This window comes from Scleropages formosus, chromosome 13 (genome assembly GCF_900964775.1).
Source record: "Scleropages formosus chromosome 13, fSclFor1.1, whole genome shotgun sequence".
NCBI classification, from domain to species: Eukaryota; Metazoa; Chordata; class Actinopteri; order Osteoglossiformes; family Osteoglossidae; genus Scleropages; species Scleropages formosus.
In genome coordinates this window covers 13,549,469-13,568,490 of record NC_041818.1, presented here as the reverse complement: position 1 = coordinate 13,568,490, position 19,022 = coordinate 13,549,469, and the positions used below count along the sequence as shown (strand labels likewise).

Here is a 19,022-nt window from a genome sequence, read left to right as displayed (position 1 = left end):
CCAAATTGTAAAGGAATCCTAATTGATACAATATGGAAAGCTGGAATGCTTTTACTGCTTTTAACAATGTCTTTCCTAACCAGATAATTCCTTATCCATTTAACACAGTTAATATCAACTCTTAATTAATTGAGACCGTACCTTCAATGTCCAGCTGTGTCCCATTTCCAAACAGTATGTCCCCACACATGACCACAGCACAGTAGTAAATCCCAGCATCAGAGCGGCTGAGGTTCCTCTTGGGGAGGCTGTAGACACAGCTGTGTGTAGGAGACCCAGCCTCAGGGCTCTTCTCACACTCATCTCTCCTGTTTCCATGGGTGTAAATGAGTCCCGGAAGGGATTCTCCGGAGCCGTGTCTGAACCAGTAAACACTGTGTTTTCCTGCACAGGTTTCACTGTCTACTGTACACTGCAGAGTCACCGAGTCTCCTGGATGCACTGGGTCTGATACAAGCTGCTGCACCACAGTCCTGCTGATGGACTGTAGTTCTTCTGAACCTGAATAGCAGTTGAGGTTTTAGTAGCCCATTTTGCACAACATGACAAAACAAAACTAATGTCTATGATACTTTGGCTTATGTCAATAATTTCAACACAGTACACAATAGTAACTTGTAGAAATACATTATATAATTTGTAGACTTCTGGAAAATATGCAACAATTACCCTTCACTGTCAGAAATACTCCAGTCACAAAAGCAGCTGCGTAACTCCTCATGCTTGCACAGTAATAGAACGCAGAATCAGACTCTTCTGCTTGTAAGATTGTTAAAAAATGTTTAGCTCCATCTCTTTTTACTTCAAAATGCAGACTATTAAACTTGCTTTCAAAACGTGCATCTGTAAAAGATTTATGTGAGGTTACTATTAGACAAGGCTTCTCTCCAACAATTTGTTTGTACCAAGAAACGTACCCTGTTTCCTCCATCGACATGTCACATTCTAAAGTCACATTGTCCCCGAGCTGAACTGATTTTATGGGAATTGGTTGAACAATATCATTACTGAAGGTCATATCTGAAAGAGATTTAAAAAAAAAAAAAGAAAAACAGAACAAAAATTTTGGAAATCAATGACCCTTGAAATTTGTAAACCATTTTGTAAATATTTCCTATTACAAAATATTTAAGACATGCGTTACTACTGTTACAACACAGAACATTCTTAGCAGTAACTCTTCATGGCTGTATAAAGTTGAGTTAATTTGCAGTTGCACTTACACATGTTACTCATGAGAGCCAAAGCAACATGCAGTATGATCATCTTCTTGAGTAGCTCGTGCTCTTGCAAGAAATATTGTTTTCTGTGCAAGTGTGTGTCAAGTGTGAAAGTGACTTGTTAACCTAAAATAAAGTAGGAGGGACAGTGAAATGATTGGCTGAATGAACATGATGAAGATAATACTTTCCACTCAGTATTTTTCCAGCCAGTGACTTATGACTGTTGTTTTTGTTATCATGAATCTCACCATGACCTTTAATAAACTTTCACGCAAGCTAAAGTTATTTTTAATTACTTGGAAGTCTTTATTTTGCGTGAGTGGTCATGATGTGTTCACACCTGCTGACCACCAAGACATAGAGAAAAACACCTTACAAACAGCAAAAATTTTAATTGTACTAATTATCGGATGTCAAGAGTGACTTGTTGAACAATGACTTGAGTCCATGCCATACATAAATCAAACAAAATACAAACAAAACAACGAAATGAAATTTCAGATAATTATACGTGCCCCAATTAGCCAAAACATTAAAACCACCTGCCTAATATTGTGTAGGTCCCCCTCGTGCTGCCAAAACAGCCCTGACCCATCAAGGCATGGACTCCACAAGACTGCTGAAGGCCTCCTCCGACTTGCCTCCTTTCCATAGTGCATTCATAGGGCAGAGCGTGGAGTCACACACCGGTTGCTGAGACGGCATCTTTGGAAAGAATGGAGTCCCTGTTCATCGTAAGTTCCTTCCTGAATGTATCGTCTGACGGCATACCTGTGTGTTGTGCATCATGTAACATGTTTTGTTTGGTTGCACCTGCTGACTTTGTAGAACATTTCATTTGCTCAAAATGCGTAACAAATAACGACTTGGTGTGGTCCACGATTTAGAAGAGCGCATTAAAAATTTGATTTCTATGCGAGAAACGGAGAGTTGGATGGACTCAGTGTGTCCTGATGCCTCCGTAGTGTCGAACTCGGTGTCTACACTTGCAGGCCCCAGTACAGCTAACGAGAAGCCAGGCACACCGGAGCGCCCTCACGGCGACTGGGTTACGGTTCGGAGTAAGAAGTCGAATAAAGCGAAGCCTAAGCGAGTTCCTGGTTTGGGATCTCCCGTCCAAACCCAAAACAGATTTTCGGCTCTAAGCAGTTCACCTAATAATAATAATAATAATAATAATAATAATAATAATAATAATAATGTGCTAATTTTGGGGGATTCGGCTGTCTGAAATGTTAAGGTTCGGGGTCCTGGGAATCGAAATGTAAAGGTAAAGTGTTTCGCACGTGTGTCCGACATGGCGGCTCGTGTCAGTTCTCTGGCCGATAATGCCCTGTCAACTATGGTGCATGTTGGTGGTAATGACATTTGTTATTAGCAGTCTGAGGTGTTAAAGAGCAGATTTATTTCTATATGTAACGAGGCCAGAAGGAAATGTCGTAATCTAATAGTATCTGGTCCTTTACCTAGACTCTTCATGGGGGACATAGTGTACAGTAGATTGGTATCTTTTAACAGGTGGTTGGAGACGTGGTGCCGCTCTAATCGTATATCATTTGTTAATAACTGGGATGATTTCTGGGAAAGTCCCAGGTTTTTCACGCGTGATGGTATACACCTCAACTGGAGGGTTTCATTTGTTTTGTCCCAGAACTTGGCCTGCAAGTTGCAGGACTGACTCATAGTCCATGGCATGGATCATCTCCCTTAGCAGCTTTGTGTATTGATGGGTCTGTTGCTTGTTCTGATATCAGTAGTCATTTCTCATGTGATGGGGTTTCTTGTGCCTTGTCCAGTGTGGGCCTAAAAACTTTAAATAAAAGCGTTAAGTGCAGCCAAAACATTCAAACTATTATAAGGCCACGGCGTTTAACTAGACTTATTGATAGGAGGGTTTGCACCAGAAACCTTAAATACATTAAAACAAACATTCTCAACTTACCACCGAGGCCAAACTGTAATGTAAAATGCTGTTTGTTAAATATTCGTTCACTAACAAGTAAAGCTGTCCTGGTAAATGACTTAATATTAAGTTACAAGTCCAATCTATTCTTTCTTACCAAAACCTGGCTCGGTGAGTACGACACTATTCCGCTAATATAATAGAAGCCACTCCTGACGGATATGATTATTTCCATAAATCTTGTTCTGTGTGTCGTGGAGGTGGAGTCGGCGTTCTTTTTAATAATAGATTACAAATAACACAGAGAAATTGTGATAATTTCACCTCTTTTGAAGTTCTACAATTAGATTTCAGCTCAAACCCCAATATAATTATATTCCTTATCTACCGTGGACTGTACTCCTCTTTTCTTGAGGAATTTAGCAACTTCATAACCAATTTAGTCATTAACCATGACAAAATTATCCTTATGGTAATTTCAATATTCATGTAGACGTGTCGTCGGATGCTCTTGCTAATAGTTTTCTGTCTCTCTTAAACTCCGTCGGTTTTACCCAAGTTGTTACCTGTCCTACTCATTCCTGTAACCATACTCTCGATCTCGTCATAACCTACGGCGTAGATGTTCATGTTAATATTATTCCTTTAAATGAGGCTATTTCTGATCATCATTTAGTAACCTTTGTCTCTGCGGCTCCACCAAAAACTAAACTTATTTGAACTGTAAGAAACTCGTCATGGTTCAACGAATCAACTCGTGCAATAAAGTTAGAATGTCGTAAATTAGAGCGTAAATGGCGTTCAACTAAACGTTTATTATGTAGCCTGGTCCGATTGCCTAACAAAATATAAAAAAGCACTTTTTTCATGCCAGATCCGAATACTACGCAAAGTTAATTGATGAAAATCACAAGAACCCTCGCTTTCTGTTTATACCATTGCCATCGCTTACTTAACTGGTAAACACAAAGATAAAAAATGTATTTCTGCTACCATTACTAATGATGAATTTATGTCGTTTTTCAATCATAAATTAGTAAATATCCGCAAATCCATAGTGCCCTCTAGTTCGGTTTTAGCAAACATGAGCACTTCTGACTATATTAGTTGTCCGCACCATCTCAGTAACTTCGACGTAATCACTGTAGAAGAAATTACCGTGCTAATTTGCTCTATGAAAAGTACTACCTGTCCTTTAGACCCAATCCTCACTAAATTACTGAAAGCCGCAGTTTCCGTGCTTGCAGAACCTATTGTTAATATTGTTAATACGTCGTTACTAAATGGCTGTGTTCCAAAAGCTCTTAAAATAGCTGTTATTAGACCCCTACTAAAGAAATCGGATCTGGACTGTAATAACCCATGGAATTATAGACCGATCTCCAATCTACCGTTTTTATCTAAAATTCTAGAAAAAATCGTAGCTTCCCAAATTGTAAAATATCTTAATCACCATAATATATTTGAAAAATTTCAGTCTGGTTTCCGCACTGGTCACAGCACTGAAACGGCACTTACGCGTGTTGTTAATGATATTCTCATTTCTTCTGATGCTGGTCAGATCTCTATTCTTATGTTACTAGACTTGAGTGCTGCGTTTGATACTGTAGACCATAGTATCCTACTGAGTAGACTTGGAAACCTGGTTGGACTAAGAGGTACTGCTCTGAAGTGGTTTGAATCGTATTTAGCTAACCGTGAACAATTTGTATTGAAATTGGACGACAGCACCCCGTCCATCTCTACTACGGTTTAGTATGGTGTGCCGCAGGGCTCTGTGTTGGGTCCATTACTGTTCTCACTTTATATGTTACCACTGGGTGATATTATTCGCAAGCACAATGTTAATTTCCATTCGTATGCCGATGACACACAGCTTTATGTATCGTTCAAGCCTGATGATCCATCACATGTGGTGTCGTTAACTAATTGTTTTACCAGTATAAAATTATGGATGAGTAGTAATTTTTTATCTTTAAATGCCAGTAAAACAGAGGTACTTGTGGTGGGTGGTGATGCTAAAACTCTCAACATAATCACACCAATCTTTACAACAAGTGGTATTACCTTCAAGCGTCCGGATTGTACCAAGGATTTGGGTGTCCTGCTGGATGGAAAGCTATCATTTGCATCGCATGTAAATGCTTTGACTAAGTTGTGCTTCCTTAAATTAAGAAGCATAGCTAAAATGCGGCGAATCCATTGTAGACAGGATTCTGAGAAACTGGTTCATGCTTTTGTTTCCAGCAGGCTGGATTACTGTAATGCTTTATTGTTGGGTTGTCGTACCAGACTGTATCCAGGCTACAGCTGGTACAAAATGCTGCTGCAAGAATTGTCACTGGAACGAGGAAGTACGACCATATAACACCGGCACTTAAATCCTTGCACTGGCTCTCGGTCTCTTATAGAGTTGATTTATAAAATCCTACTTTTGACCTATAAGGCAATACATGGCATTGCTCTGGCTTACCTTTGTGAAATCATTAATTTTTATATCCCAGGACGATATCTCCGTTCATTAGATGCAGGTTACCTTAAAGTACCTGTGATCAATAAGACCTCAGTAGGAGGTCACTCCTTTAGTTATAGAGCACCTAAACTGTGGAATAGTCTACCAGTTGCTGTCAGAAATGCCCCATCTGTTTCTGTTTTCAAATCCCAACTTAAGACTTAAATGTTCACTCAGGCATTCCTCCTCGTAATGTAAATCGACCTGCCTTGGTTATTTATTTTATCACCTTTACAAAATTGCATTTTAAATTTACTTAAGTAACAGATTACTAACTCTGTCCTACCTTCTCGTTGAGCACTACCTTGCTACATAAGAACTGAGGAGGGTGGCCAGCGGTGACAGACGAATCCCATACTGACAGAGGACGATGTCCATCTGCCATGACGATCGAGACGTTCCATGCCAAGCCGGGGATCCAAGATGCCATTTACCAACATTATAATTACTTGTTAAACACTGGTTTACAAATTGTTACTTGTTACTAGAATGCCCAGGAGGGGTGGGCAACCACTGGCCCATGGACCCCCAGCGGTTTTTTTTCTCCCTCAACCTTCAGTTGGGAGTTTTTGTTCCTTTCCCCTGGTGGGCAGTAGGTATACTTATAGCTCTATAATACGTTCTTCATTATGGTAGCCATTAGCTGACTGTCTTCTTTGTTTATATCAGTTTTTCTTGCTTATGCCTGTGCTAAAGTGCTCTGTGTCACTGCGTGAGAAGAGCGCTCTATAAAAAATAAAAATAATAATAATAATTCTGCTGCCATCTCTTTCCCAGGAAAATGATGCACACACACCCAGCCATCCACATGATCTAAAAGAAAGCGTGATTCATCAGAGCAGGCCACCTTCTTCCATTGCTCCATGGTCCAGTTCTGACACTCATGTAGATGCTTTTGGCAGTGGACAGGAGTTAGTATGGGCACTCTGACCAGTCTGTGGCTATGCATCCCCATATGCAGCAAGCTGTGATGCACTGTGTGTTCTGACACCTGTCTGTCATGGCCAGCATTAAGGCTTTCAGCAATTTGTGGTATAGTAGTTCTTCTGTGGGATTCGACCAGATGGGCTAGCCTTTGCTTCCCACGCACATCAATGAGCCTTGGGTGTCCATGACCCTGTCACTGGTTCACCATTTGTCCTTCCTCGGACCACTTTTGGTAGGTACTAACCACTGCATACTGGGAACACCCCATAAGAGCTGCAGTTTTCGTGATGCTCAGACCCAGTCGTCTAGATATCATAATTTGGTCCTTTTTTGGTCAAATTCACTCAGATCCTTACGCTTGCCCATTTTTCTTGCTTCCAATACGTCAAATGTAAGAACTGCTGATTGTTGTATATCCCGCCTCTTGACAGATGCCTTCATAACGAGATAATCAATGTTTTTCACTTCACTTGTCAGTGGTTTTCATGTTTTAGCTGATCGGTGTACATAACTTTATTAATGCAGAGGAAATTGTGCAATACTGGTGTTAAATTGTAATTAATGATAGAGAATATGCTATGCTGAGAATAACAAAAAGATTGAAAAAATTAAATAAACATTCTAATCTATTTCCAATATCTAATGTCTTTGACTTCATATAAATATACAAGGTTGAACACAGGCCTCAGTCAGGAGCTTGAGTCACTCGTAACGAAAGCCAATAGTCTGCTGGATACAAAAGTAAAAAAAAGGCAGTCAAGGATTGAATGATGGAACACTGGTGTGCCTTGAGCAGCTTTTTTCTCCCCCACTGTGTTGGCAAATAGTGCAAAATCTAAACCATATTATAGGCTAACTATATACATATTTAATATGACCAGTCCATTAATGTCTTTGAAAGTCTGCAGTAATCACCTACAGTTTTGTCACAGCAGGGGGCGCATAGTCTTTCAGAAAGTAATGTTTCAGACTTTACAAATATCAACATGTGGATGACTAAAGCAATAAATGGTTTTATGTAACCACACTGGCCTTCCAAACATTCTATGGTACTTTATCACAATCAAGAAGCAGCACCCCAGTCCATCAATCAAAAATCACACACTGAGAGCAATTTAGAGTCCCGAGTTCACCTGAAACACATGTCTCTGGAGTATGACAGGAAACCACAGCATGTTGAGGTAACCCACATGAACACAGGGAGATCATGCAAACACCATGTACACTGAGCCATGTTCAGCCTCAACATAAAGGAGTTCATGCTGAAATGTCAGCACTACCTACTGTGTCACCAAGCTGCCCATGAAGCATTACACTAAAATCTAATTATTGATGATAATGTAAGTCTCTGGCACAATTACTTGGGGTAAGAGTTGAAATTAGCTTATTATAGCTTTATTCTTAGGAAACAGATTGTAAATAAAAACAGGTAAATTCAACAAAAGCATAGAATTTCCCGTTTTTGCCTATGAGTATTTTGTGCATACATTTTTTACACGCATTACACAACAGCAATTCTTTTTCAACTTTTTCATAAGGTATGGCTCAGGTGATACTGCTTATGAAGTCTTGCTTGAATCAGTCTGCAAAAACCAACATGAAGACCCGAGACCTCACTATGACTGAGAAGGGCATTTTAGAAAGGGATGGCGATCAGGGATGGAGATAGCACTGCTAGCATTGTTTAAACAACAGTCAGGAATATTCAATGTCTTAGAGTAGGACAAAAAAAGGTAAACAAAGAAAAGTAAAAAAAAAACCATTAAATTCCAATTGGGATCTAAATCTCAAGTACTGTAAGACTGCATAAACAATTAACATTTGTGAATGTTTTGTAGAATAGGGCTTTGTACTATTTATTTTTTAGTAGGGCTTTATTAAAATATTTTTTTCATTGATCATGTACTCATATATACACACTATAAGGGCAATTTAGAATGACCAGCTCACCCAAAACATGTCTTGGGACCATAGGAGGAAACATACACAAACACTGAGCTGGATTCAAACCTGCCTCTGAAGCCTGCTGTTGTGATTTTGTGTGGAGTATTGACAACACAAGAGTAGAGGTGAGTTGGTAAAATTAGTGTGGCCTGCTAAAGCAGTAGGCGAAGAGGCACAGCACAACTTGAGAGTGTCTGCCACGGAGGAGAAAACAGTCCAGATTGGGTTTGGTGGTGTGGGTATGGGTGTGGGTGTGAATCGTGATCCAGGTCATGGTCTGAATTGCAAGGGTCGAGTTCTGAAGATCTAGTTGAAGTCCAGTGATCATGATATAAAGCGGCATGGTAGTGCTTCAGGAAGCAAGAGCTGAGATCCACAAGGTCCTTGTCCGAAACGTGAGGGACTAGATCCAGAAGGTTGTGGTCCAAAGAATGAGGTTCAAAATACGAATGATCTCTGCAAGGGATTTCAGCCAAATGTTGTGGTCTGAAGAGCGAGGGTCTTAATCTGAAAAGCAAGATGTGCTGAACAAGAAGAGAAGGGTGTGTTGTCTCAACGAGATTTTGCAGTTTGTGGTAGTTGTAGCTCCTGTTTTTATATTGTTTTTCAAATGTGGCACAGGTGTGTTGTGAGCTTATGTGTGGTCAGCACTGTGCTCCCTGTCATCTTCCAAGCCCCGAGATCATGATAGATACTCAGGAAGATGTCCTTATCTTTTTTAAAATTTTGAATCATAGCTAATAACTGTAAAATCAAAAGGGTCAGCTGGCAGCTGATTGTGGAGTGCTTGTAGTTGCTTCCTGCACTTCTTAAAGTTGTAGGTTCAAATGCCACCTAGCAATATATTTATTCTTGAGTTCTCCTGTAAAATTGTCCAGTTACACAAATGGGTAAGTAACTCTAGGTAGCCTAACAGTCCAAAGCTGCTTCAGGGAAAAGTGTCAGCTAAATGAATAATGTAAAACCCCCTGATTTTAGTAATCCGAGGACTGACGAAATTCTAACTAAAGAGTGTAACAATAGAAAGTAACAATTTGTCAGAGTCTCTGTTGGTGTAATAAGTATAAAGGTAAATACTGTACATGTTATAGAACGTTTTCTGTGAAAACAGTAGTTTGAAAAAATATTTTCCCTCTTTCTAATTGTTTTCTGGTTTTGCAGCTTCAGTTCAATTTCCTCCCACTTGTTCAGGAGGGTCAATGTCATAGCAGGCTGAGCTAGCAGGCCCAGACCTTCCTTTCTTGAGCCACAGTGTCCAGGTCTCCTTGGGTGATCCTGAGACGTTCCCATGAAAGCTGTGACATATAATCTCTCCAATGCACCCTGGGTCTTTCCCTGGGTCTTCCTCCAGTGGGATATGCTTGGAGTAACTCCAGCAGATGCCGAAAAGGTGGTAGTCTTACGACATGCCTGGACCACATGAACTGCTTTTGATCTGGAGGAGCAGTGACTTTACTCTGAGGTAAAGATGGCAAAAGAGAGATTCATAAAGGTATACCTTGTCTGCTCAAAGGAAGCTTCTGAAGAGTTGCAGAAAAAGGCTGTTGAAGCCCATCATTCCAGACAGGATTGCCCAGCCTGTTTTAAGGCTATGAACTTCAGCTGATCTGGATCAAGAGCTCAAAATGAACCAGGGCAGTAATCACTTGGATGACTCAGGGCCCCGTGTCACACACCATAGCTTCCACAACTGCAGAAACAACTTCCAGTTGTGGTGTTACAGGTGAACATGTTGTGGCTCATAAACGCATAATCTGTTTTTCTCAATAATATTTCATGATAATGAAGAGTTCTTCTTACAAAAATTCACTTTATAAGTATCGAGGATGGTGATGTGAAGGAAGTGTTGAGTGCTTCCATGGTTTCATGTGTTGTTAATTATCAGCACTGTCGCAATCGGAGAGTATCAGTAAGTGTGTATGAGCGTCTCAAATGTTGATAATAGCTATCAAACTGCATAATAACAAAAACAGACCATTATTCCAAGTATTTCTATAAAAGAACTTTAATAGTATCAGTTACACATTTTTCTTCTACTGATTCCACTGATTTTCCAACATTAAAGCTCTTCTTCTAAGAATCTGAACATGTTGCTTTAAATACATACACAAACTTAAAAGTGCAGCAGACCATAGAAAATGCCCAGAAACACATAAATGTCCTCTCTATCTTGAGTTCTGTTGGTGGGAAGGGGGTCAAAGATTTTCCCAATTAACAAGCTGTTATCATATTTCGTATATGAATGGAGATTTAAACGATTATGTTAATCTTTACGCCAATTCCACCTACCTGACATTGACTATAAGGCGGTCCAAACTCATGATTGTTTGTAACGATTAAGAACACCAGTAGTAATATGGTTTATGAACACAATACAGTAGTAAAAAATGATCATTTATATTCTGAATGTGTAAACGGACATTTTTACTCCCAGTTTCTCCATTTGACATCTGAATATACACTTTCCTGCTCCATCTGTCTCTTCTTTTGTCCATGTCTAGGTTTCTTGTCAGGAAATTGCAAAGCAGCATAATTCAGCATTTCTGAATCATGATTCTGATTCTGTGAAAGAAAGATTAAAGAAATCATATTTTATTCAGCGGATGGCACGGTATTTCAGCCAAAAGTGCTGCCATCTCACAGCATTTGGGCTGTTAAGCCATGGATTTGAATCAATCTCGATCTGTGTGCAGTTTACACGTTCTCTCCATTTTTGAGGTCTGAGAGGGTTTCCTCCGTGTGCTCTGGTTTTATACCACAGTCCAACAACATGCTTTTCAGGTGGCTTGGTGATGTTCAGTTGTCTGTAGCATGTGAATGGGTGAGTGAGCGTGTGTGTTTTTCTACCCTACAATGGACGGGCGTCCCATCCAGAGTGCACCCTCTCTCAGCCTTGCGTCAAATACTTCTGGACCACCTTGACCCTGATCAGTGGTTGTTGAAAATTGGTGGATGGATGAGTATGTTATCCAACAAACAAGTCTTTATAAATTGTTCTTCCCTATAAATATAAATAGTTATATAAATAGTTATGAATAGTTCTTTATAAATAGTTCTGCGATCATTTCAGTTCAGTAAACAGTGTAACCTTGAGTGGAGTTTGAATGTTCCTACTTCACTCTTTCCAGATTATATTTGAAAGTTCATACAGTCTTATTGAACTGGGACCTGGATTGCTATGGTCACTAGGAAATACCTGTGAACTTTTTACATATTACAAAATGTTTCATCACAAATAGAAGAATAGTGTTATTGCACAAAGGGTAAAATTGAACATTGCCACCTTACGATTAAACAAGTCTGTGTGGTACTGGTCTGAATATTATTGATACTATTATTTGGTCCCTAGTACCTGGAAAGTCGTACTTCCATTACTATCAAATAATTAATGACAAATCTGTAATGTTTGGACTTTCCACCAAATTCATTTTATGTTGCCTTTGTAGAGGTTAAATATAACTGCTAGTTAAGATTAACTGTATACATTTTATAGACCATGAATGTGGTATAATGTGACTTTTCTTTCGCTCATAACTGGTGAATCTCATCACACATTCTGGTCTAATTCCACATATACTGCATATATATTTCATATCTGAATGTCACTTGTATAGGGAGCCCAATGTGTACCAGCAAAATCATATGACAAACAATGCTCTGATAATCATATGTCTGCAGCTAAATCTGATTGCTGTGGAGTGCACTTTTGTTCCTGACTTTTATGAGAATCATATGTTTTTGCACTCTGAATTATCTGCTGCCCTGGAGAAAAGCATTGGTAAATGTAATGCTCATTGGTTTGAAGTGCCCCAAATGATCCACATTTTCTTGCTATAACAGATGTTGCAAATACAACTAAACTCAGGATTAAGCTGAGATTTATGGTTAATAAAGTTGTTTTTAATGTCCATAAGTGTGTTTATATGGGCAGTTTCTAAAAGTCTGGAGCGAGTTGATTGATTTAGAGAACAGAATGAACATGCTCATTATGCACTAATACACATAACTACTTTGAAATGGTTTACTTGGCAACAGTAGCTTAGAAGATTCAAAAAGTGTAAAAAAGTAAAAATAATAATTGCGTGTACTATCCAGTGTCACACCCAAAGTACAGAATAAATCGATGATCAGCCTAATTATCATTAAACAACAATCAGAACTGTATAACAAATGCAATTAACAGATTGATTGATATAGTAAACAACACAACATTTATTTTAGTCTAGAATCAGGCACTGTTTAAAGTCATTCATTAATTTGAGACCACAACTATTTTAGTAAGTCCGCAGATATTTGAAGAATAATGTAAAATCTAACCAAAAAAAATCCTCAAAATCATTTACCTCTTTGTTGTATCCTTCCTCTGTCAAGTCACCATCATGGATGTGCTGAGATTTGCGTGCTGTTGGTTCACATAAAAATAAGGCATTAAAGGAAAGGAAAAAAAATTCACACAAAATATAATATCTGTTAACATGGTTTTAATACCCTCTGTTTTTTATCTAAATTTATTGCACCTGTACAATATAATTAATGCTGAAGAGAAAATTATATTTTGCTCACTGCAATAACCTCATATCTGATTATGATATCATAGTTATATGATAGATGATTTTTACAGATGGCTATTAGTCTACCATTTTAAGTACATACTGTAACATGTAAAATAAAAGATTTTTCTGCATTGAAAAATGTGATTACAGTAAACATTTCAGTTAAAAGTAGGAAATATTTAATATTTACATTCATATAAATTTGATTTAAAAGCATAAATGAAAATAAGAAAGTGACTACCTGTACAATGCTGGCAGTATTTCTTGTTTTTGGTGCAGAAGACAGCAATGATGAGAATGGTACACAAACCCAAAGCTACTCCGAGGGCAATGGATAATAAATATGGAGCATTTGCTACAAAATTGAAAAATTTTCTTAGAGACAGATACTTTTAAATCCTCTAATCATGCACTTCAGCATGCAAAATCACAGCATTTATTTTACTGGAAATGATGAGCAGTTGGAATAATGGCTGATGACATCTTTTAGACTAAATGTAGTTAAGTAGAAGGTCAATTTTTTTTGCATGGAAAAATTTCAACATATTAAACACATGGCAACTTTGATGTTGTAACTTTAAAATGGGACAAAACAGCTAAATATTTTTAGTAGCCTAGAGTACAATATTTCCTCAGCTTTGAGTCAGTCAGTGATGGGACTTTTGGACAAAAATACTCAAGAAATTCGCACGATAACAACAACAAGAACAATAATAATGAGATTAAATAAATGTTACTGTAAGAAATAGATAAAAACTGCTGAGGATAACATAAAAGAAAAATACACACAGTTTTTTAGTATTTCAAAGACATACTTTTTTCTTGGTATAACAGCAAACCCTGCATATCGTATTAACATGAGATGTATTTATTTAATGGTATTCATTAAGCAAACAAAATACTTAATTCAAAGCAGATTTACCTTCAATGTCCAGCTGTGTTCCATTTCCAAACAGAATGTCCCCACATGTGAGCACAGCACAGTAGTAAATTCCAGCATCAGAGCGACTGAGGTTCCTCTTGGGGAGGCTGTAGACACAGCTGTGTGTAGGAGACCCAGCCTCAGGGCTCTTCTCACACTCATCACAGCTGTTTCCATGGGTGTAAATGAGTCCCGGAAGGGATTCTCCCGAGCCGTGTCTGAACCAGTAAACACTGTGTTCTCCTGCACAGGTCTCACGGTCTACTTTACACTGCAGAGTCACCGAGTCTCCTGGACGCACTGGGTCTGACACAGGCTGCTGCACCACAGTCCTGCTTGTGGATTTGCGCTCTGAAATGACCCCAAATATTCAGATAATAAAACTCCTGTTTTCAAGGTAGATCATATTTTTAATACATTGTTCTTTATTGGATGGATACTGTTTCTACATTTTAATTGCCTTTCTCAGAGTGGCCTTTTAAGCAGTCGCTAAGAAATCCATTACGTAATGTGTTAAGGTGTTATATATTGAGTGACTTGCAGGCTTTGCAAATTTTGAAAAAGACAACGTACCTCAAGTAAATCATTTTAAGAGGAATAAATTGAAAAATTGATAACAGCTTTCATAATTTACCTGTTACAATCAAATAGGATGTGGCACCAAAGTGAAAGTCCAGTTTATTGCCATAGAAAGCACAGTAATAGAAACCTGAATCAGAAGTACTTGTGCCTGAGATGCGCAGATTGAACATGTTGTGTTTTCTCTGCAGAGTAAACCTTTGGGTGTCATTAAAGCCATTATAAAATGCATAGTCTGTGGATTGCTGGTATGTCGCTAAAATAAACTGTGTCTTCTGTCCAGCAACATGTCTGAACCAAACTGCTGAGCTATAAGAAAAAGATGTAGAATCACATGTAAGAGTAACACTGTCTCCAGACTGCGCTGTCACCACTACGTTGGACTGAGCAATGTCCTCTGTGACAGTTTTACCTGGAAGAAATACAAAATGGCTTTATTAACGACATTACATATCTGTAGATCCCGATAAAATAAACATTTACTACTAATTCAAGTTAAATCTGTTAACCTTTTAAAAATTTCACTTACGTATGTTGGTGAGCAAGAGAAGAGCCAAGAGTTTTGTCATCTTAGTAAATCCTCTCCATGTGAAATGATGCATGTTCGCTCTGTTAACTTGAGAGAGAGTTTAGAATCTATCTTGATAATGATACTATCACAGTAGGAGGGCACTTAACGGAACCTGATCTCATTGGTCAATTAGCAGTGCTGTTATTCTTGTTGCTATACAGACTTTTTACTGTAATCAATGTATATTCTTACTGCAAATGTGTGTTTAGATGATTATACGACTACAAGTCAATTTACGGCTGCACACCATTTGCCAAGATAAACCATAACTTACAATATTTGATATTTTGCCAAGTGAATGTGGTTAAAAGTAGTAATTTTCTTAATTTCAACCTGGAAACGTTTAGCTAAACTGAATGTAATTCAAAGTGAATCTTTGCTTTTTTATTTTTTATAGTAGCTAGAAAACGCGGTTGAGGTTTACACTGACATTAGTGGGGATACATTTTCTTTTATCAAGATCGAGTTGGAAATCTTAATGAAAGTGGGTCTGTTCATATGATTTGCGTTACCTGATATGGGATTTGTACTGTACATATTTTGTGTGACTTCTTTCATCTTTCATTTATTGATTATGATTGTGCTGAGTTCAGTTGCCTACCAAATTGTGATGTTGCCTTCTAAACAACCAAAAAATATCAGTTTTATGATTTCAACCACTTACAGTTTATCTGGGCTAGAGTTAACGACAGAAACACTCACAGCCATGCCAACTTTAAGCTAAAAAATAACTAATTGTGTTTTCAGTATGGTGAAAATGATACATGAAATAGAGAAATGCTTCAGTAATTATAGATTTTTAACACAAAACCTTTTCATTAACATCACACATATGCATGGTGTATTATGTATAATAGTATAATTCCTTTGCTGTTGACATGCGAACTGTGCCTTGGTGGAGGACATGAGGCCATTGGACAAGTCACACTATGGTCTCTGAGGAGCTGAAGCTCAGTTAACTAAAGGAAGTTGTGGTTTATGTTTATTATTTTCCACTGGCCTGTGCTTCCTTTTCATCTACCACACACACAGTCTCTAAAAAGAAGTTGCAAGATTTGAGTATAGCGTCAGATATATATGTTTCAGGAAACAGTTTTTAGTAAAATATTTAAATACAGATGTCAAGGCAGTTGAATATAACTGAAAAATGAACAAAATATCTTGTACATACAAATAGTAGCCTGCGTATGTTTTGTACTTAATAAAAATACCTATTGTTAAAATTTTTAGATGAATGTTCACTGTAATATTTTATTTCTGGACAAATGTCAGTTAAGATATGCAATGGAGACACATCCTTTCGAAAAACACACAGTCACACACATATATAGATATGCACAGACACAGTACGTGTGAGCGTGATTCTACCACTAAAAGAGCAACTGCGGTACAATAAATTGAACTGAGAAAAGAACTTGGCCATATCATTTTACACCACTGTAAATGGTTCCTTGATAAATGTGTGTGTTAGAACCTTGTAAATTACAGCAGCAAAAATATGTCATATTCTTTAAAGCTCTGTTGCATCTCTGCCGTATGTCTGAAGCACATACTGAGAAGACAAGAAGTCATTAACGAGAGTAGCTCATAAAACAGGGAAACATGTTTCTAGCAAGTGTTCAAAGATAAAAGCTTTTTGAGAAAGGAAATACTGTGAAGGAAGTCATCAGCGTGTGATTCTGCTGTTTCACTGAAGATGACTGCCATCAGCTGGTTATTAGTCATAACACATGATTTGTTTTTAAAATACTTTTTTAATGAGATCATGTGGATACAGGGACCAGGTAAGAATTACGTGTGACACTGCTACCTTTAACCGTTGGCAGCAAAATCCATTCTGTTATTCACATAATAATAATATTACCTTTGTGAGATCACCTTACCTTTGTGAGATCATTAATCTTTATATCCCAGGACAATATCCCCGTTCATTAGATGCAGGTTACCTTAAAGTACCTGTGATCAATAAGACCTCAGTAGGAGGTCGCGCCTTTAGTTATAGAGCACCTAAACTGTGGAATAGTCTACCAGTTACTGTCAGAAATGCACCGTCTGTTTCTGTTTTCAAATCCCAACTTAAGACTTATATGTTCACTCAGGCATTCCACCTTGTAATGTAATTTGACCTGCCTTGGTTGTTTATTTTATCACCTTTACAAAAATGCATTTTAAATTTACTTAAGTAACAAATTACTAACTCTGTCCTATCTTCTCGTTGAGCACTACCTAGCTACATGAGACCTGAGGAGGCTGGCAAGTGGTGACAGACGAATCCCATGCTGACAGAGGATGATGTCCATCTGCCGTGACGATCGAGACGTTCCATGCCGAGTCGGGGATCCAAGATGCCATTTACAAACATTATAATTACTTGTTAAACACTGGCTTACAAACTGTTATTTTCTAGAATGCCCAGGAGGGGTGGGCAACCACTGGCCTGTGGACCCCCAGAGGTTTTTTCTCCCTCAACTTTCAGTTGGGAGTTTTTGTTCCTTTCCCCGATGGCCAGTAAGTATACTTATAGCTCTATGATAAGTTCTTCATTACAGTAGCCATTAGTTGACCATCTTCTTTGTTTTTATCTGTTTTTCTTGCCTTATGTCTGTGTTAAAGTGCTCTGTGTCACTGCGTGAGAAGAGCGCTCTATAAAAAAAAAAAAATAATAATAATAATAATAATAATAATAATAATAATAATCACACACACACATTGACTGAAGCCGCTTGTCCCAAGTGGGGTGTCGTGGTGAGCTGGAGCCTAACCCGGCAACACAAGGCATAAAACTGGAGGGGGAGGGGAGACACCCAGGACGGGATGCCAATCCGTCACAAGGCACCCCAAGTGGGACTCGAACCCCAGACCTGCCAGAGAGCAGGACCCAGTCAAGCCCACTGCACCACCTCACCCCCCTCAATAATAATAATAATAATAATAATAATAATAATAGTAATAATAATAATAAAATAGCTGGCAGTTATTTATGTTACATGTATTACATTGCACCAGGACACATCATCACTGATGCAATTTTGTGTCACTGGGTGTTTCAGCATCAGATACCATTGTCCAGTTGACCCAGTGTGCACTGATCAGACCTCAATCAGAATAACCCAGGAAGCTCTACTTTAAAGTCACAGTTCACCTCTCCACATCCATCTAACTAGTTTTTCTGTAGCTTTAGTAATAACTTTCAATATCTTATTCTCTGGCTGCCTGTGATACAAGTCAGGCCCTATGCAAAGATGCCTGTGCAAGACTTCTACAGCCTACTGTGATGGGCACACACTTTGACTTCCAACCTTTGGAGAAGCAATGCTCCAGCTGGTCTCAACTCCTGTTCAAAGCTCTCTTTCAAACTTGACATCTTGATCATTTCACATCAGCTAAGGTGTAATAATCAACACAGAAAAGGTCCAAAAGCAGAAAGGTTTTCAGTTTTGGCTCCGATGTGATAGAATGACCTCACACTCTCATTCAGAACTACTGACTCAAACCTGGCACTGGGTGTAAGTCCTGCTCTTTCACCTTGCTTTACAAATGCTATGGTGTACTGATAGCTTCTGCCATTGCTTTGAACTCCTGGTTATGGCGCCAGTGTTGGTGGCCCTCACCTAATGCTCTTAAAACATTTATTTTAAACCCGCAAGTACTGTTCATCCTCAGTGCTTGTTAGTTTTTGCAAGGGTTGCATCTCAGTGATCCCTGTAAAAACTTAAGAAAAAATGTGAGCAACCTTTCATAAATTTTAAATGACAATGCAACCAATTGAACTGATAAAAATATACAGTATTTATTTTTCAGTGATGCCTTTCTCCAAAGTCACTTACAGTGATCTACACAACTAAACAGCAGAACAATTCTGAACTAGAGCAATTCAAAGTACATTGC

The 19,022-nt window shown here is 38.4% G+C and overlaps 2 protein-coding genes across 2 annotated transcripts; both read right to left on the bottom strand.

The window, feature by feature from the left end:
* LOC114912133 (uncharacterized) lies at positions 1-1,295 on the bottom strand. The gene is made up of 3 exons (XM_029257526.1): positions 1,224-1,295; positions 670-1,020; positions 1-501 (listed from the first exon to the last, which is right to left on the bottom strand). Exons 1-3 carry the CDS (start codon positions 1,264-1,266, stop codon positions 122-124), a joined length of 774 nt encoding a protein of 257 aa, XP_029113359.1. The 5' UTR covers positions 1,267-1,295; the 3' UTR covers positions 1-121.
* A 9,313-nt stretch (positions 1,296-10,608) lies between these two features.
* LOC108928592 (uncharacterized) lies at positions 10,609-15,166 on the bottom strand. Its single transcript, XM_018742581.2, has 6 exons — positions 15,093-15,166; positions 14,619-14,975; positions 13,985-14,335; positions 13,304-13,417; positions 12,853-12,911; positions 10,609-11,071 (listed from the first exon to the last, which is right to left on the bottom strand). Exons 1-6 carry the CDS (start codon positions 15,163-15,165, stop codon positions 10,934-10,936), a joined length of 1,092 nt encoding a protein of 363 aa, XP_018598097.2. The 5' UTR covers position 15,166; the 3' UTR covers positions 10,609-10,933.
* Between the last annotated feature and the right edge of the window lie 3,856 nt (positions 15,167-19,022).